At 43.7% G+C, this 21028-nt stretch overlaps 1 protein-coding gene across 6 annotated transcripts in view; it reads right to left on the minus strand.

The window, feature by feature from the left end:
* Positions 1-2946: 2946 nt before the first annotated feature.
* The window catches only part of LOC110488263 (semaphorin-4A), a 61799-nt gene continuing 43717 nt past the window's right edge, over positions 2947-21028 (minus strand). For 5 of the 6 annotated variants that reach the window (XM_021560417.2, XM_021560419.2, XM_021560416.1 and 2 more), the window contains 13 exons: positions 19984-20144; positions 19613-19672; positions 14845-14943; positions 13440-13545; positions 11742-11864; positions 11256-11383; positions 10953-11134; positions 9580-9724; positions 8538-8727; positions 8285-8400; positions 6726-6889; positions 5636-5718; positions 2947-4946 (listed from right to left, as the gene is read on the minus strand). In XM_021560417.2, the coding sequence (XP_021416092.1) occupies positions 4117-4946; positions 5636-5718; positions 6726-6889; positions 8285-8400; positions 8538-8727; positions 9580-9724; positions 10953-11134; positions 11256-11383; positions 11742-11864; positions 13440-13545; positions 14845-14943; positions 19613-19672; positions 19984-20144 (2387 nt within the window). In that variant the 3' untranslated portion in view covers positions 2947-4116. The remainder of the gene's footprint in view (positions 4947-5635; positions 5719-6725; positions 6890-8284; positions 8401-8537; positions 8728-9579; positions 9725-10952; positions 11135-11255; positions 11384-11741; positions 11865-13439; positions 13546-14844; positions 14944-19612; positions 19673-19983; positions 20145-21028) is intronic. The other variant, XM_021560420.1, reaches the window with a different exon arrangement.

Below are 21028 nucleotides of genomic sequence, written 5' to 3' on the forward strand. Positions count from 1 at the left end.
GTCTATGTTGTACCCTTGCCTTGTAATATTTAAGGTTTTCACACTCTTCTCCATGGTGCCCATCCTCTATACATTTCTCCAGAAATATGTCAAGCATTTTCTGGAGGACTGTCCCTGTCAAGTTGCTAACAATCTGAATACTCCTTCAGTGCAGTACTTCAAACTATTTTGGACTCGGCTTGCCTTCACAGAATCCAGACTTAATGGTTACCCTTAGATTTCTTCTGTCAAGACCGTCAATTTTTCCATTCACAATCCGGATGACACCCTCTACAAACTTCAGCCTAGCAGCGGATATGCTTGTTACAGCCTCAAAGCAGGATAGACTTAAGTAATCTTGCGTAGTGGCCTTGGGTGGGCTGATGCTTTGCTGCAGATAAACAGAATAGATCATTAACATTTGAAAATACTTGGTCACAGTGAATTGTGTCTCCTCTGTAAATCTACAGAATCCATTTTCAGGTATTTAGATGTAGGAAATAGATTGATGGCACACCCCGGTCTCATGTCACTGAGAAAATACAGCCAAATAGAGTTAAGGATGTCTTCTCTGTGTGTGTACGTACGTGTGTCTGTTAGTGAGAGTGACTGAGTTTATTACCTGGCATCCTTAGTCGATCTATTGTTGGTGTTTGTACTCTTCTTTTAAGTATCATTATAACAATGTTTTAAGCATCACGTCAGTGCTGCAGATTACCGGATATTACTTACTACTATAAATCCAGTTTGAATAGCTTGGTGATAAATGGCAAGATTCCAAGACTAATGCTAAACCACAGAAAGAACAATGAGACAGATATTCCACCGGATGTACAAATGTGAAGCATCCGGTTTGCGTTTCCACTCACTACCAAATATGGTAATGTCGCATAAAACTGACCAATCGCGAGCTACAAAAATAGGGCTCGCAACTGCAACCAATCTGGCACATTTTCTGCATATTGTTCAAATCAAGCCTGACATCAGCAAACTTTTTCCCTCGTCAGCGCATTTGTGACAAATTGGGCAAAATCATTGCCAGAGCATCCGGTTGGCGTTTCTACTCACTACCAAATATGGTGATGAGAGGAAGTCCACCGGCCAGCAGTGGGAGAAGATGGAGCGAGATGGACTTTGGCCGACATTTATTAATTTTCTCATCAATGAAACATTTGATCGCCATACAGTTTTCTGTTTGTAAAACTAGAATCTGTAACAGAGTGGACTGCGTTTTGTAGACTTGACCCTTTGCCAAAGTTTAAAATAAATTGCATTGTTTAGGAGTGCAAGGGCACATTGAGTTATTGCACACGCACACTTCCCAGAGTAGGAGTTCCCTAATGGAAATATGCAAATAAATGCTAGAATGCACCAATAGGATCTCACTAGCCTGTGCTTGGCCCCGCCTACCTCCTCGCTTCTTCTGCCCACTATGATTAATTTACTCCCATTGGACACAACATGCTCGCTCGGGTCTATCTTGGGTTAGTTACAAAAAAATCTTTGGCTAACCTTGTATCAGTTGTGTGGCTGTTTCTGTGTAGTGGGTGTCACCCAGTGGATAAATGGGAGAACTTTTAAAGTGACATTCAAAAATGTCATAAATTACCTATCTACAGGATATGGAGCAAGTTCCTGTACTCCCTGCTCACTCGTGACTGCACGACCAGGCACGACTCCAACACCGTCATTAAATTTGCCAATGACACAACAGTGGTAGGCCTGATCACCGAAAAGACAGAGCGTCAAGTTCCTTGGTGTCCACATCACCAACAAACTAACATGGTCCAAGCACACCAAGACAGTCGTCAAGAGGGCACGACAAAACCTATTCCCCCTCAGGAGACTGAAAATATTTGCCATGGGTCCTCAGATCCTCAAAAGGTTCTACAGCTGCACCATCGAGAGCGTCCTAGTTGCATCACTACCTGGTATGGCAAATGTTTGGCCTCCGCCCACATGGCACTGTGGAGGTTAGTGTTTTCCGTCCAGTACATCACTGGGGCAAGCTTCCTACCATCCAGGACCTCTATACCAGGCAGTGTCAGAGGAAGGCCCTAAAAATTGTCAATTCTCCAGCCACCCGTGTCATAGACTGGCAAGCGGTACCGGAGCGTCAAGTCTAGGTCCAAGAGGCTTCTAAATAGCTTCTACCCCCAAGCAATAAGACCCCTGAACATCTAGTCAAATGACTACCCAGACTATTTGCAGTGACCCCCCTCTTTAATAACTCTACCTACATGTACATACTACCTCAAATAACCGGTGGCCCCACACATTGACTCTGTATCGGTACCCCCCATATATAGTCTCGCTATTGTTATTTCATTGCCACTCTTTAATTACTTGTTACTTTTATCTCTAATCAAATATATATATATATATATATATATATATATATATATATATATATATATATATATATATATATATATATATATATATATATATATATATATATATAACTGCATTGTTGGTTAGGGGCTTGCAAGTAAGCATTTCACTAAGTTCTACACTTGTTGTAACCGGCACATGTGACTAATAATAATTTGATTTGAAGTTCAGTATATTACATCAAGACACTGATGAAAATCAATCTGATCATGTTGAGTCCATTCATCTTATCAGTTCATTGTAGCAAGTCATTAAATGTATTTCTCAAACAAGCCCTTCTGTGTGGCATATGGTACTATGGCTGCGTTTACACAGAAAGCCAGATTCTGATCTTTTGCCCAATTGTTGGTCTTTTGACTGAACATTTATGGGACAGAGAATCACATTTTTGTGAAAAACAGTTTCACAACACAGCACAATGGCCAAATTATATTGGAGATTAGCCTGTGGCCATTTTCTCTGTTAAATCCTACTCAACTAAGCTTACATTAATAACATATTACTGTGAAGCTTTAAAATGCTGTAAACAGTGATTTTCTACAGTAGGCCTTAATTCAACACAAATTACAGATATTTTTGCACAAATTGAACAGTTTATTTGCAACATTGAAACAGTAAGATACGATTGTATAAAAATAAAGACAACTTATTTAACAAACAAAAAAGTGGTTTGTGATCTGTACCGAAGACGAGGAGTACCATATATTTGTTTAATAACTATTAGTTTCTCTCATCGTCATCTAAAGCAGCTTAAAATGAACCAATTTTCTCATTATCTGCTTTCAGTTTCTGAATAGCTGTCTAGCAAAAAAACATGTTTTCATTCAAAATGCAATTTTGGCAATATCACAGTTTTCTAAGTGATTTGAGGATTTCTGTCCAGTTGATATGCTGACAACACATAAATTATAAAAAATAAAAAAGGTCTCTAAACACCAGCATAATCTTGTTCTGGAAGAGATAAGCCCTACAGTGTCAAATCAACATCATGCTCTCATGGCTTCAGACCGCAGGATTTTTAAAAAAATGTGCGTTTTGGGTGGAAGAGAAAAAATAGTAAAATTGGCAGCACATTCAACAGAACGACAAAAAAAACCCAAGCAAAATAAATAACAATAGAACATTGTACCATACAACGTGCTCCGCTAACTTTCACAATGGCGCTACATACAAAGACAGTGGTTTAGCAATGTAGACCTGATGCTACAAAAATACTGTTAGAACAAAAAAGGCTGTTGTTTGTGATCCTGCCTGTGATTTGAGTGGACATGTTCGTTAATAGTTAGTCGGGAGCCATTTTTCTTTTTTTTTGTGGCAGTGTGGCAGCAGTGGTTGTGGCAGTGTAGTGATGCAGTTCATGTACATTCGATAAATCGGCTTTCTTGGCTCTTTCATTAAATACACATAACAGTCTAGTCAATGGAACCTCGTCTCCAAAGTACATACAGCACAGTATAATACAGATTATTATATAAGAGCAGTGAGTCATGTTAATCAGTCTGCACTTTGATTCACACAGGCTTGTATCGTACCAGAAGAAAACGGTGTCCTTTTTGTTAAGTTACCACATCAGGCCATACATACAGTCTTACTCGCTGTCATGACAGTCCACACACAGTGCTGCAGTTAGCCGTGTTCATGTAAAACTCCATGGCTCAAGAGTGACCATGTAAAGACTACATTGTTCTTAGGTAGAGTGGATATGGTATGTCAATAGTTAGGGTGAGATGTGGTTGACTATGCTCAGATAGGGGTGTTGGGAAGATGCCCATTGGAGCCCCTCGGCGTGACGTTGCACACGACCCCGTTGGCTTGGCCGTTGTGTGCCATCTGCCCATTCCGCATGCCATTGCTGCATGGCGACTGACCCCCCCGAAGGGCCTCCCGCTCCTGAGGGCCACCCCTCTCCGAGTCCCTCCCTGGGGCGTTGGCCTGGGGCGCCGTCCTGCTGCGGCAGCGCTGCCTCACGCTATACAGCGTCATAGTTAGCAGAATACTAACGCAGCACGCTAGCAGTACAGACACCACCACCAACTCCTTCAGGTAGGTTTGGCCCAGGAGCAGCTTCTCCCCTCCCCACCACTCCGCCTCAGTCTCAGTCTCCCCCGACTGCTCCACCCAGAAAGTAAAGTTCCTGCTGGTTCGCCTCGTGGTGACTGGAGTCTCCCTTGCTGGCGCGGTGGGCTCCGGCTTGGTCTGCTTGGGCCCAGTCAAGTGCGGAGTGAGCCATCCTCCTGAACCAGTCTGGGTGGTTGGGGGGAGCGCTGGGCTCTGGGGGCGTGTGGTCGTCATGGCAGTGGCCTGAGGGGTGGGGCTGCTCTTCTGCTTTACCTGGTAGATGGCCAGGTTCTGCTGGAAGCCGTTCTCTGTGGAGAGACACAGGTAGTGGCCCAGGGTGGCGGGCGTGGCCAGGAAGTGCAGGCTTCCATCCTCTAGCTGCAGGTAGAGGTCTGGGGAGAGGCGGCTGTTGGGTCGCTCCCAGTGGCGGTGGGCCAGGCTCGAGGCCTCTGGGCACTGCAGTCGCACCACCTCATTCAGGGACACAAACACCAGCTCGCCTAGGGGAAAGGAGTCTAACAGAAATCAGGAGTCACTGACTGAGGCCCAAGCTTAGACTGAGCCAGATGCTAGTTATGGCAGTTGGCGGCTAAGCTAGCGGCTAGCCCACAAGCAAAGGCTTGAGCACACACACACACTGCAGTGTGTATCTATGTTTTCATAGGTTGCACGTTTCGTCACAATATTGTTCTGAACGTTCGTTCTGGATTGATGCCCGACTGAGCATTCTACTCAATGCATCATCAATGAGCGCTGATTAAGATTTCATCTAAAGAGCATTACGGTGGCTTGGAAATACTATGACATTCAAAAGGAGGCAAATAATTAGTAGGAAAACCTTTTGTCGTCACCAGATTGACTTTAGATGCAGTATAACACTAGTTAGCTAGCTAAGATCGAGGGGATCGAGGCCACCGGATTTTACCTAGCTAATGTTAGCATTGCTAGCTATTTTTGACACACTTTGCTAGCCAATGACAACATTGCCATCTGACTAAAGTACATTTGACGACATGATAACGCTGGCAAATGTCAACATATTTTCAGGCACTACAAGGTAATTTAGACAAAATAGTAGTTAGCCTCCATCCAGAATGGCTGGGCTTAGCACCACTTTAGGGCACCATTATGTTGGTGCAACCTATGAATACTATCTAGCTATACTAGTCTGACAGGATAAAGTATGAAGATGTGTGATTCTCACCTGCTTTTCCTTTGTGCAGTCCAAATCTGGATCTGGGCGAAACACACGCCTCCTGCACATTCCCTCCTTCCACATCCTGGCCTCTGTAGAAGACGAGATAAACACTGTCAGTTTGTGTGTGGGTGTATTTATTTACGTGTGAGTTTGTGTGATTTATTCTGTGCGTCGGTCCATGCAAAGTTCCTGTTTACATTCTGGTTAACTCTATAATGATGCATAAAATGTACTTAAAATATATATATATAAAATTCACTGTATCAGGGATAGCGTAGCGTACACAGACGTTTTGGCATTGCAGCCTTCTTCACTGTGTAGGTACTAATTATTGTATTATTTTTTAGATTGGGATTACGATCTTGTCTCATCGCTGCAATTCCCCAACGGGCTCGGGAGAGGTGAAAGTCGAGTCTTGCATCCTCCGGGATCGAACCCCAGGCTGTAGTGACACGGCAACACTGTGATGCAGTGTAAATCTTTTTTGAATGGAAAAGATTTGTACCTACACACTGAAGGCTGCAAAGCCGAAACTTCTGTGTAGACCATCCCTGATGCAGTGAATATTATGTTTTATATATTTTTTAAAAAATGAAGTAAGCTTTATGCATCATCTTGGACACATCACTTATTTTCTTTTTTGAATTCACAGGTTTTAAGCACCAACTACACTTCTGGGAGAGTGTAATGGGCTCTATAACTCTATAATGTTAAAATACATATATTTTAAAAAATGATCCAATAAAAGTATCTACTCTACCTACACCCATGAAATGTTATTCTGTTAATTCTTAAATATTATGGGCCAGTTTAAGCCTTCTCCTGCACTAAGAAGCATGTTCAATGGAGATTATCAATTTAAAAGTGCTTTTTAGTTGAGGAATAGTCTCATCTGTACAGGGAATACAGCCCTGAAGGAAATAAATGAATTCCACAAAATCAAATGCAACAGCCTTTATCCAAATGTCATTTTTAAACACCCAGCTCTAAGTATCATATTCTACTTGCCATGGTACATTCTATAAATCCATTTTATTGGTTTTGTGCCTGCTGGGTGGAGTGGTTGTAATGTAACATGATGGGGTGTGACACTCACACGTTGTCCAGGATGCTGGTGGCGTGGGTGCAGACTTTGACGGAGGGGTCCCAGCCACAGAAGGGATCCCGGGACAGCACACACTCGGCACAGCTCCAGTAGTAGGAGCAGTTGGAGGACGGGACCCTCACCACGCCTTCTGATGAGCCCACAAACAACACACCCTGTGGGGGTGAAGGATAGCATTAGTGCTAATTCGCTAATATTAGTGTACATGGGAGATAAGGCGAGAAGCATGTTAGCATTAGTATACACTTAATGACCAATGGCACAAACTGATGATTGGGTAGTAATTACGAGAATAATTAATTGAAACTAATCTTGACCATCTTGGTTAAACCAAGGCGCTCTCAACACTGGGGTTGTGGGTATGGGGTTAGGGGTCACGTACTGAATGTAACCCCTTCAACTGATAGTTGCTTTGGATAAAAGTGTCCGCTAAATGACCATATTTTACTTCAGTCAGAGAACAAAGATTCTCTGCGACATGGTGTGACCCTTACTTGACATGATGTCCGAAATAACTTGAGTTCAGCCAGCCATACTGAACCGGAACTAAACTGTGCACACCTTGAATACATTTGTCACACTGGAAAGCTGCGTTGTGAAATACACACCCCCATACAGACAGCTTGCCAGCTTATTTCTCTTGCTCGCTCTCTCGCTCTCGTGCAGTAGGTCCGAGAGAGGGGGCTTATTGGGGTGAAAACCATGGCCTTCTCTACTGTCATGCTGCCTCGGACACAGTCCTGCAAAACCTTACCAGCTTCTGTTACTTTAGCCTACACTGTGGTGTTCAGTGTACACTTAATAGTTCAACGGTCCCAAAAATTCAACAATTTGTATTCGTCATCGGTATTTCATTAGTGTGAAGGCTGTTAGATAAACTTTGAAATATTATATGCAGTGGTAATACAAACGTTTCACAGAGTTTCTGCATGTGCAATTGACTGTGTGTCTATTCCGTGCTAACCAACCACCTCGCACTTCACAGACGGTATGAAGCCAGCAAGTGACACGGACTCCACAGGCCATGTCCATCTGTCAGTCACCAGCAGACGTGACGTGATTGGTTGAGACCTCTGGGCATGCTGGTGAGGTTAGGGAGCAGATGAACCCAGCGCACGCACGCATGCACACACATACACTGACCCCTCACCAGGGCCTGCCTGCCCCACCATATGCATCACGCGAAGAACTAGCGTGAAACTCCACTGTCGCGTGGTTCACTGTGTTATACTTTAATGTGATCTGTTCCTCAGGGGCGAGCAATTGCTTGCCTCGCTGTAAAAGGAACTGACAAGGCCGTCACGCATGAGGTGACCAGATGTTTGGTTGTGGGGAAGGTTGAGGGAAGAGATGACAGGGGCAGTTCATCTAAACAACCTCCAGAGAGCTTTGGCGACAGGGGGATTCACAGTTTGCATCATGCACGGTTGAAGCACTAAAGTTAAGTGCCAGCCGGTTCTGAATTAAAATTTTATGTGACAGCGAGGCAAGGGTAAAGTGGAATGAGTACTCAACTTGAGATGGAGAATACCTAATGACTAGAACGGTACCTTTGATTTGGAAAGTAGGAGGTTCTTCACAGCCTGAGGCTGCTCGAAGACCTGGATCTCCTCAATGATGTGGGCACCCTTCTCCAGCAACACTGCTTTGTGGAGGTAGCCCGATTCTGAAAGCAAGCATTTGAAAGAAATGACTAACACAGTAATGGTCTGCACATGCATACATGTACTGAGTAATACAGTCATATTTAGGCCGATTCCAGTTCAATTGCCTGCCACACCGAGTTAAATACATGTCCAGTACCTGTGAGCAGGAAGAGAACGGTGAAGTCCTTGCCGTTGGCGGCCTGTACTCTCTGGGAGACCACATGGCTGTAGCGCTGGTCAGGTGACACCATGGTCAGGCTCCGCCCCACAGGGTGTACGCTGTCGTCTGCGAGGAAGTTTTCTTTGACAAAGCGAAGGGTGTTGTCTGAGGCATTGTGCAGGCCACACTGAGACGAGGAAGAGAAATGGGATTGAGCCAGGCACAGCTATTGAGATACATCCAGCTGTGTGCCAATTGGCTGGTATGGGAGTCATCCACAACAATTATGTTAAGGAGTTTGAAGAAAAGGAAAACATTTGCATAAAGAAGACTCCAGAGTCTTAACTCCAATATCACATTTATTATTCCAATGTGTGGAAGTCTATTCTCACTGAACATCAAACCAGGCCATGCTTATGATATAAGGCAGTGGTATTCAAACTTTTTCAACAGGGACCCCATTTTTTCCACCAGGATTTCTGGAGACTCAATTTCCCCCCATCCCAATCTAATGACAACTTTAAAATCTGTCAATTTAGATTTTTACAACAATTTCTCTCTTCAACAAAATGAAAAGAAACCAAATACATTTTTTTTTTAACTCAGTAAAATTCTATCTTTCCAATGATCTATCTCAAAAAAGGTTAAGATAACTACATTCGGGTAGCAGCAAAATTTGTAAAAACTTGAACACCTTTCTGAAATGCACTCCCATACAATAATCTATATTCTGATAAATGTTTTACATTTAAATACCACTGATGTAAGGCATGGCTGATTTAATCCTCAATACAACATAGAGACAACACAATATGTCAAGGCATCCAAGACAAATCAGAAATTTAACTAACATTTACCTAGGCAAGGATAAACAAGGCATTCTCCCAGCATTGTTTTGTCTAGAGAAGTTGTTTTAACTTCTTATGTATATTTTCCTTTCATCCAACTTCTTAGAAGAAGGTCAAATTAGCTAACAAGCCAATTTATTTCTGCTAACCCTCTGGGGATCTCTGTCATTCGAGACGGGGACACAGCTTACCTCTCCCGGGTTGGCGACCTTCTCCTGAACCCGCATGCTCCACCGAAGCGTGTCCCGATTCAGGACCTTGTAGTTGCCTGCGAAAACCGCTTTGATATCGCCAAGGCGGAACGCACACACTGCCGACTGCCCTGAGTTCACCGACCTAGTAGAGCACAAACATCAAAGACACTTGCGGTCACAACCGTGCTACAATCTGGTAGCAGCTAAATTTGTAAAAACTTGAACACCCTTCTGAAATGCACACGTTTCAAAAACCCTCGACATACCAACCAGTCTTTAAAAAAAAAAAGTGGTCTTATTTTACAAATGTTTTTCAGGGAGGGATTCAAATCAAATTTGGAGTTCAATACTGAACAAGCCAGGTACAGGTAACTGCCAAAATAAAGGAAACACCAACACAAGTGTCTTAATAGGGCGTTGGGCCACCACGAGGCAGAACATCTTCAACGCACATTGGCATAGATTCTACAAGTTTCTGGAACTCTATTGGAGGGATGCGACACCATTCTTCCACAAGAAATTACATCATTTGGTGGAGTTTTTTTTACGGTGGAGGAAAACGCTATCAGGTGCCACTCCAGAAAGTGTTCTCATCAGTGGCGTGCATTCATGAATGCCAAGTGAAGCCACGCTTCCCCCAAAAAAGTATTAAGAAAAAAATAATAATAAATAATGTATTTCGTCTCTCTAAGTTTCATAATTTCCTTCAATTTGCAAGAGGCTGAATATATATATATTTTTTAAAGGGGGGGGGGGTCCAGTTTGGATATGGCGTCACTCCTATCAAATTGCATTGAGAGCATACCTCATTTACAAAAACAACTTGATTTGTTGCATCTCATTGTGTTGTTGTTCTCCAGTGGTTATCTAGCTAGCTAAAATTGTCCCTATCCTAAATCGCCATGGATGTGGCCTTGTGGTTTAATTTAATTCTCTCCGTACTGTCTGAAAATGTCAGAAACATTAACTTGATTGACCATACTGTAGGTCATGTAACTGTTTGTTACATGTAATATGCTTTGTGGACTCCACCAAACAGATGTTGCTCTCCGGTTTTGTGATGAAACGAAGATGTGGTTGAATTTACTTAAGGTATATGAACTAACAGGTTATAGAGCAAACAACGCAATTATCACAATACATAGGTTGTAATCTAATACATAGGTTATAATATTTTTTTGGGCTTCACCAGTGATTTTACCTACACACCACTACTGGTTCTCATAAGTGTTCAATTGGGTTGAGAGCTGGTGACAGACCTGTACATATCATTAATACCTGCTAACAAGAAACAGTTGCCATTCCTACGGGAGACTGTCAACAGATGACTTCATCCCATTCATAGAGTATAGAATGTGTAAACTACTGACCACTGAGAGCTGAAGATGCCGAAGAAGAGGGTGTCGTCCACAGGGGCGCCCTCAGGTGGCGGGAGGGTGACGATGTCCTGGATGACGTTGTAGGGCAGCTCGTTGTCAGACTGGCACAGGAGCTGGGCTTTGGCGAAGGTGGTCCAGCGTCGTTGCAGGGTACGCTGGCCCCCGACGTCACTCTGGGACAGACAGGAAATGGTTGAGAGGATTACCATTAACACGCATCAGCACACACGCAGGCGTACAACCACACAATCAATGATTTGCAAACACACAATAATGCATCTCTTAGGGTCTTACCGTGCAGACTTGGGCGATGCGAGATACAGTGAACTTGTCAATGAAGTCGTACTCCCGGCCCACCTCGCTGAAGAAGAAATAGATCTTCTCTTCGCTGGGGACGAAGTTGGAGCTGATGAAAGTGGGATCTGGAGAAAAAGATTGAACAATTGGCTAGACTAATTGAGATGAGTGCGTTACTGAATGCTGGTGAGGAAAATTTATTAACGAAGGAATCATTGGAAAGTATTCCAGACGTATTGTTTAGGAGGCTTAACCAACACCAAATTTCTTATCATTCAACGCTTGCCTAAAAACATTGAGTGCTTTAAAATACCCGTTTAAATACAGAAGTCAAAATGTACATTTCCTTTAAGTTGTGATTTATGTGGAAAAAGTTACTTGTAGGTATTTCTCCCTCTGTCACGTATTGCTAAATATCCTATAGATGTAAGAGTCTTGGGGGTGTGTGTAATACATCATGAGTAGATTGTTGCAGACACGTACCCTCCAGCCAGCCCAAAGTGTCGTCCAGCTTCAGATCAACATGGCCGCCCTCGCTGAGGTGGCGGGAGATGACCGGCCGGTTTCCCATGTAGTCCGCTACCGTTCCAGTGTACAGCTCTCCATCTAAACACACACACACACACAGTGAGCGTCATCCAGTACGAGCCTCTGTGTGCCTCAAACACGTGAATCTGAGTAAACATACAGGAGAATGACATAACAGCCAACGCTGACAAATTCCAGAGTGCAATGCCTATATTAATGATAGTTGTACTGGCTTTGGATGACAACAAGGTCATGGTAAGAGGAAAGAAAAATTATTGTTGTACAGTCAGTGCATGTAATCATTATGTACTGTACTTGAGATGGCCTTCCACATCAAGACAATGCCTTAACAGGTGACGACAGATTCTGTCAAGACTTGATATTTATTGCGAAGAATACAATATGTTTTTTTTTATTTTTTAAATTTAAAAATATATATTTTACCCCTTTTTTCTCCCCAATTTCATGGTATCCAATTGTTTTAGTAGTTACTACCTTGTCTCATCGCTACAACTCCCGTACGGGCTCGGGAGAGACGAAGGTTGAAAGTCATGCGTCCTCCGATACACAACCCAACCAAGCCGCACTGCTTCTTAACACAGCGCGCATCCAACCCGGAAGCCAGACGCACCAATGTGTCGGAAGAAACACCGTGCACCTGGCAACCTTGGTTAGCGCGCACTGCGCCCGGCCCGCCACAGGAGTCGCTGGTGCGCGATGAGACAAGGATTTCCCTACCAGCCAAACCCTCCCTAACCCGGACGACGCTAGGCCAATTGTGAGTTGCCCCACGGACCTCCCGGTCACGGCCGGCTGTGACAGAGCCTGGGCGCGAACCCAGAGTCTCTGGTGGCGCAGCCCTTAACCACTGCGCCACCAGGGAGGCCCAGATGTTTGCAATGTTGGAGACAGATTCTGCTGGGGACAGATTCTCACAATCAGTCAAAATTAAAAACGGCAAGTGAAATCACAATTTTGAAAACATAAAATGTTAATTATGGCCATTGGCAGATTTATAGGCCTGATCAGGATACATATGCAAAACTGCTGCCCACCCTCCTGTAACGCTTGCTAGCAGTCACATGTTGCCCACATAATGATAAAGACAACAGGCCAAGGATGTATTGACAAGAGGATTATCAGCGTCTGCTCTTCCTCTCGCTCACACAATCACAGATTAAAACAGCACCACGTTATCATGCCAATCTCCACCACCTTCACGCACACTACTCTTAACCCTACAATGAGACGGGACAAATATGATGACATCGAAAAGACAAAGAAGTTCACATGGATCCCTATCCCCCTAGGCACTCCTGTAGATCTGAAAGGATTGGATTGGTTCAAGCAATATGTTAATTGCTTCATATTGAGTTCTCATTGGTTGGGTTAATTTTTTTTGCAATATAACTCAGGCCTGTCAAATCCTTTCAGATCTCAGGAGTAGACACCAGTATACCATGGTGTGCATGATATCGTTGGTTCCGTTCAGTGCATTGAAAGCCATTGGGTTGAGTGATTACACTGACTGGAGCTCCGACCGCAACGGAACACTTCCTGGAGAATGTGTATGTCGTCATCATTGCCCTTTGTCAAATTACATTTCCTTGTTCGTTTGGCTACCCCCTCTACTTCCTGTGAGTTATCTCTTACCGACGGTGATGGCCGAGTTACGTTGGTAGGGGTCGTAGGGGCAGCGACCTCTGCCTTCCTCTGGCTTTCCGCTGGGGCTCGTCACCAAGGAGAACGTCTCGGAGTTCTGTAAGGAAAAGAGCAGAGCAGGGTCACACCAAAGGTCATGACTCATGAGGAAGCCTACGTTAATCCATGTTTAGCGCAGTTTTATCTAAGACCATAATAGTTACAGACCTGCTACACTGGACACTTCATTTTCTGCTGAGCATATTGCCATGAGTAACACCCTCCCCCGCAGTGAATTAATCCTGCTACAATGGCCGTATGAGCGAAGCGTCCTTTTGAAGCGTGACATTAGGCTTGGAGCCTATTTTCTGCCAATTGAACATCGGCTCATGAGGGTAAATAATTGATCAAGTGGCTTGAGCTGCCAGTGTAGCTGCTAAAAACCTACAAGTGTTAGGCTACTAGAGACCGTAACCTCTCATGTAAAACCTGGCTAAAATGTCAAAATGACTACTAAAGAAACACGTGCTTCTTTGACACTAAAGGATGCTTAATTCTAGCTAAGTATATGAAGGAGCAACCAAATTGTCTTTATCTAGATAGAGACAAGTGTAGCCCAGTCTTGGGAATCATTATATGAGGGATGTTCTGACCTGGCTAGCATTGGCTATGCGAGTGTAGTCGAGCAAAGCTGCCAGCATCAACATGACCCGAGTTAACAGGCTGGACTGGTGGTCACGCGAGGATCCAGCCTCTTAAACATTATCACACAGAAATGCACACACACACACTCTCAGCCCCTGAGCATCACACTCAGGGGGGCGAGCCAGCAGAGTATGAAAATATTGCTGGGGCTGGTTGTTGAGCTCAGTACCACACACACATAACCGGATTAAGAAATTATCAACTTCATGTGAAGCACGTTTCTGAGCAAAAAATGACCTACAGCCGTGATGTGCTTAGCACTAATGTCGTTGCCATTGAATATCTAATATGGGTTTACTGTACAGCCCATGACCAAGCACCATTACCCTCTTGAGAGAGTTGGAGAAGATACTCAGTGGGTGGGAGAGAGGAAGTGATAGATGGACCAAAACAAAAATAGAGATGGTGAGGGAGGCAGTGACGGAAGGAGAGAACAAATAGGGATAAACAACCAATGAAATAAGCTTGAGACAGTGATAAATGCAAGACTGTGTGGGATGAATACTAAAACCTGTTAAGTTCTTGGCCTCCTCACCATTTGCCCTTGAGTACACTGCATCATACATTTGGTGACGATAAAGCTTGTTCTCATTTGAGTATGAGAAAATTATTTTAAGAAAATAATCTAATGTAGGTGTGGGTTACAATATACTGTACAAATGTATGTCACGGCAGTAAAAGAAACACAGAGAAGGAGAAAAGAGAATCTTACGACGTAAGCGCAGCGTGGGCTAAAGGCGAAGGTTCCACAGGCGTACATGTGCGTGGAGTTGAGGAACTGCAGCACCCGGATGAAGTTGGGACAGTCCATCTGAAGGGGGGACAAGATGGAGACAGATAACTTTTTTTAAATAGTGCAAATAGCTAGGTACAGCTCCTAGAAACGTGAGTGCGGGGAGAGATGGAGAAAACAAAGACAGGTTCATGTTGGAAAACAGTTTCCTAATCCTGGTCCTTGAGGTACACTGTGTGCTATTGTCTGTCACTCCAGTCTACACAATACTCTTGTTCTAGGACTTGTGGAATTTAAACTTTAAACTGGCCAAGTTTGATACAGTTGAAGTCGGATGTTCACATACAGTTAGGTTGGGGTCATTAAAACTAGTTTTTCAACCACTCCACAAATTTCTTGTTAACAAATTATAGTTTTGGCAAGTCGGTTTGGACATCTACTTTGTGCATGACAAGTCATTTTTCCAACAATTGTTTACAGGCCGATTATTTCACTTATCATTTACTGTATCACAATTTCAGTGGTTCAGAAGTTTACATACACTAAGTTGACCATGCCTTTAAACAGCTTAGAAAATTCCCGAAAATGATATCATGGCTTTAGAAGCGTCTGATGGGCTAATTGACATTGTTTGAGTCAATTGGAGGTGTACCTGTGGATGTATTTCAAGGCCTACAAACTCAGTGCCTCTGCTTGACATCATGGGAAAAATCAAAAGAAATCAGCCAAGACCTTAGAAAAAAAATGTAGACCTCCACAACTCTGGTTCATCCTTGGGAGCAATTTCCAAACGCCTGAAGGTACCACGTTCATCTGTACAAACAATAGTACTCAAGTATAAACACCATGGGACCACGCAGCCGTCATACCGCTCAGGAACGAGGCGCGTTCTGTCTCCTAGAGATGAACGTACTTTGGTGCGAAAAGTGCAAATCAATCCCAGAACAACAGCAAAGGACGTTGTGAAGATGGAGGAAACAGGTACAAAAGTATCTATATCCACAGTAAAACGAGTCCTATATCGACATAACCTGAAAGGCAGCTCAGCAAGGAAGGAGCCACCGCTCCAAAACCGCCATAAAAAGCAAGACTATGGTTTGCAACTGCACATGGGGGCAAAAATCGTACTTTTTGGAGAAATGTCCTCTGGCCTGATGAAACAACAATAGGACTGTTTGGCCATAATGACCATTGTTATGTTTGGAGGAAAAAGGGGGATGCTTGCAAGCTGAAGAACACCATCCCATCTGTGAAGCACAGGGGTGGCAGTATCATGTTGGGTGGGGTGCTTTGCTGCAGGAGGGACTGGTGCACTTCACAAAATAGATGGCATCATAAGGGAGGAAAATTATGTGGATATATTGAAGTAACATCAAGACATCAGTCAGGAAGTAAAAGCTTGGTCTCAAATGGGTCTTCCAAATGGACAATGACCCAAGGCATACTTCCAAAGTTGTGGCAAAATGGCTTAAGGACAACAAAGTCAAGTTATTGGAGTGGCCATCATAAAGCCCTGACCTTAATCCTATAGAACATTTGTGGGCAGATCTGAAAAGGCGTGTGCGAGCAAGGAGGCCTACAAACCTGACTCATGTACACCAGCTCTGTCAGGAGGAATGGGTCAAAATTCACCCAACTTATTGTGGGAAGCTTGTGGAAGGCTACCCAAAACGTTTGACTGAAGTGTATTAAACAATTTAAAGGCAATGCTACCAAATACTAATTGAGTGTATGTAAACTTCTGACCCACTGAGAATGTCATGAATGTTTTCTTAGGATTAAATGTCAGGAATTGTGAAAAACTGAGTTAACGTATTTGTATGTAAACTTCTGACTTCAACTGTGGGTGATAGCCAAGCCAAATAAATAAACCTCCAAAACACAATGAACATCCAGAACCAGAACTGGGTGACCCTGCAACAAAGCTTGTGTCAGTCTGTCTAAAGATAAAGGAGAGCCACACACTCTAGGAGCTCAGATGCAAAAATATTTAAGTCCAACGTTTTGACAGACAAGCTGTCTTTATCAGGGTATAGTGACAAACACTGCGGGATGACTCATTTATATAGTGTCAAAAGACACACAGGTGTCTAATCATGGCCGGGTGTGGCCTGATATCATTCTCATTAATATAGCATACAAAAAACATAAATGGATAGTGTACGATCATAGATACAATAAGCCTACAAACATTTACAATAGCAAATAGAAAAATCACAATAATGTCTTCAGATCAAAGTCTGTTGAGAACGAAGGGAGCAAGGGTCTAAATTAAAGATCCAAGCAGCCTCTCGTTTCAACAATAAATTGTTGAGGTCACCCCCTCTCCTAGGGTGGGTGACATGTCCGATGCCAATATAACGTAGAGACGTTAAACCCTGAAGAAGACCGCTCATCTGTTGAAACGTTGGACAGAAATATTTTTGCATCTGAGCTCCTAGCGTGTGCAGCTCTCCTTTATTTTTTACAAATTTTACCCCCTTTTCTCCCCAATTTCGTGGTATCCAATTGTTAGTAGTTACTATCTTGTCTCATCGCTACAACTCCCGTACGGGCTCGGGAGAGACCAAGGTCGAAAGCTATGCGTCCTCCGAAACACAACCCAACCAAGCCGCACTGCTACTTAACACAGCGCGCATCCAACCTGGAAGCCAGCCGCACCAATGTGTCGGTGGAAACACCGTGCACCTGGCGACCTGGTTAGCGTGCACTGCACCCGGCCTGCCACAGGAGTCGCTAGTGCGCGATGAGACAAGGATTTCCCTACCGGCCAAACCCTCCCTAACCCGGACGACGCTAGGCCAATTGTGCGTCGCCCCACGGACTTCCCGGTCGCGGTCGGCTGCGACAGAGCCTGGGCGCAAACCCAGAGTCTCTGGTGGCACAGCTAGCACTGCGATGTAGTGCCCTAGACCACTGCGCCATCCAGGAGGCCCTTCTCCTTTATTTTTTAAAAGGTGTTCTACTCCACCAGCCAGGAACTCGCCTAAATAGGTGTGCGTTTCTTTCGCCTCTAGATTAGTCTGCCTAAAGATAGCAGGTAAGGGGGAGGAAGCACCATTAGCACTGGTCAACCTGATCCTATTACTTAGTTTAATGGAGCCACATGTGGAGGCTTACTTCATGGAAGACCTGCATTACAATAAGCCATGGCAGTTCCTTGTTTCTGCCCCAACAACGGTCATTTTGATGAAGGCCATTGGCGGCCGAAACGTCATGTTTTTAACTTGAATTAGATCAATTGGGAAGTTTTTATTGCGAGAATTGCGCATACTCTCCCCCAACACACACACACACACACACACACACACACAGACCAGCTTCCTTCGCATCATTTCTTTATCCCTCTGTAAGATATAACTTATCCCAGCTCCTTTCTCAATCCTTAATCATGGGATATGGGGCATGTTGGTAATTATGACACATATTTACCTTTGTGCATAAAGCTGTGCAAGGTACCTTCGTGTATAAGCTCTCGCATAACCTTTGAAGAGGATCAAGTCTATATTATATAATGGAATTGGTCTTTCTTTGTATGCATGGCCATTATGGTCATCTCTCATCTGATTTATACTATGGATGTGTATAGAATGGCTTTGTTTGACCGGTCAGAGGAAGATATGTCAAATGTAGCTAAGGCCAATGCATGTGACGCAACGTCAGGGGTCGCGTTGAGAGTTCATAAATCTGCATTTTCAAAACGCAGACCATCCCAAAAAAACTGCGTTTTAACGCATTTCACCTGCGTTTTATTTTGAATGTCAACAGTTTTTTTGTCTTCAATAGAGGGATCAGGGGTGTGCAACTATAGTTTTCCTTCACAGTAAATACATTAGTACAATACATTCGGCAGAAAATAGCTTCATCAGATGACAACAGAAGTGCAACGCTATTTGGCTAGCAGCTACACAAGTAAATGCGTTCACAATGAAAAAGCAAGGTATTTTTTGCTAAAACTACACATGGCCATCATATTTCTAAAATAGATCAAAACAAAGTAGCCATTTACATTTACTAATGTTTTGCTTGAAGTTAATATGGCATTTTACCGGGGAGAGTAGAATACATAGAAAAGTACCAGACAAAAGTAGCAACACTTCAGTCAGAGTGCTGTCTGCTAAACGAATGCCTGTTTGTGAATTCTGATCCAAGTGGAGAAGTGCAACTGAAGCCCAAAGTTAGTCTGACGCTGAACAGAAATTACAATAAGCATTTTAGATCTGTGTTTACAAAATGCAGCAAGACATTTCATCTTCTGTGAAAAACGCAGATTTCTGAGCTAACAAGAACACTTTACCTACAGGTCCATAAATCTGCTAATCCCTATTGGCTAAGACCATCTTGTATCAACTTCCGCCTTTCGTATTGCAAACACATTGACGGCCAGGAAGCCGGTGTAAGTTATCCAATCAATCAAATAGCAAAAAAAGTTCCATTAGGGAATTACAGTCTTGCTGGGGTAGATGGTAGTGGAATGCAGCGACAGCAGTGCCTCCGGTGAGTCATGTTTAACCTCCCTAAGACCGACCCGCTTGCCCAGCCTTATAATCGCCCCACCTACTTGCTTTGTCATTTATAATTCTAACGTATTAAGTTATTATTTAAGCTCTAAAGTTCAAATTAAGTGCTATTGAAAAACCTTGCGATATTCATTGCCTGTCCAAGATCAAATCTAGGGGGAAACACTGTCCGCATGTGGCATTAATAACACTAAATGGGTGGATTGTATGAGCCAGGGTTAACTTGCCTTTTTCTTGCCCTTCATGGAGCATTCGTCCAGGTCCTTCTCTGAGGGGGACCAGTCCAGCTGAGAGAAGGATGAAGGGAGAGAGGTCAGTGTTCAGACTTGAACCAGCTGTGTTTGTGTTTCACATAACAACCGCTGAACTAAACCACTGGAGGGGGACATTTTCTGCAGCATAGACGAGCTCCATTTACCAATAGAAAACTGCTGATCCGAAATAGCCTGCATGAACTGTAAGGCTGAAGTATTTTCCCACAAAATCTGGCGGTCTTATGCATGAGCTTTAAAGCTTATGGGGTCTATAAAGCTTCATGAAGTCTCATAGAGCTCATAATACAACGTTAATAACACGGGTGTAAATGTCAACCCCGCACCTTGCTCCTCATCACAATGGCATCCTCCTGGCTGACATCCAATGAGAGAACTGCGTTCCGCGCTCCCACAAAAAGCGTGTCGCCGTCATCGCTTAGCAACAGTGTCGTGGTGTTGCCGACGTCCGAGCTGTCGAAGTGGCTGAGACACCTCCCGGGTGAACCTGTTAAGCAATAGATTAAAGTGACAGGCATTAGGCTTCCCATTCAAAAGAAAGTACAGTACATACAGGTAGAGCTGGACCTTCATATGAATCAAGGAGTATCATACGGCTCAGATAGTTGGAACATGGTGTCAGCCCCACAGAGGTCGTGGGTTCAAATCTCCCATATGCTATCCATGTTGGATTCGAGTAGCTAGTAAATGGTCTAAAATAATATTGGCTTAGGCCTACATTTTCAGCAGCAGAAACGTCAAATCAAATGTTATTTGTCACATGCGCGGAAGCCCTTAACCAACAATGCAGTTAAGAAAAATAAGTGTTAAGTAAAAAAAATGAATTAGAAAAGTTATATATACACACACACACACACACACAGCTCAAAAAAAAATAAAGGGACCACTTGTGAGACCATATGCTGGTGCGGTTGGCCCTGGGTTCCTCCTAATGCAAGACAATGCTAGACCTCATGTGGCTGGAGTGTGTCAGCAGTTCCTGCAAGAGGAAGGCATTGATGCTATGGACTGGCCCGCCGGTTCCCCAGACCTGAATCCAATTGAGCACATCTGGGACATCATGTCTCGCTCCATCCACCAACGCCACGTTGCACCACAGACTGTCCAGGAGTTCCACATCAGGAGCATGCCCAGGCATTATAGGGAGGTCATACAGGCACGTGGAGGTCACACACACTACTGAGCCTCATTTTGACTTGTTTTAAGGACATTACATCAAAGTTGGATCCGCCTGTAGTGTGGTTTCCACTTTAATTTTGAGTGTGACTCCAAATCCAGACCTCCATGAGTTGATAAATTTGATTTCCATTGATAATTTGTGTGATTTTGTTGTCAGCACATTCAACTATGTAAAGAAAAAAGTATTTAATA

Source organism: Oncorhynchus mykiss, chromosome 32 (assembly GCF_013265735.2).
Source record: "Oncorhynchus mykiss isolate Arlee chromosome 32, USDA_OmykA_1.1, whole genome shotgun sequence".
Classification (NCBI taxonomy): Eukaryota; Metazoa; Chordata; class Actinopteri; order Salmoniformes; family Salmonidae; genus Oncorhynchus; species Oncorhynchus mykiss.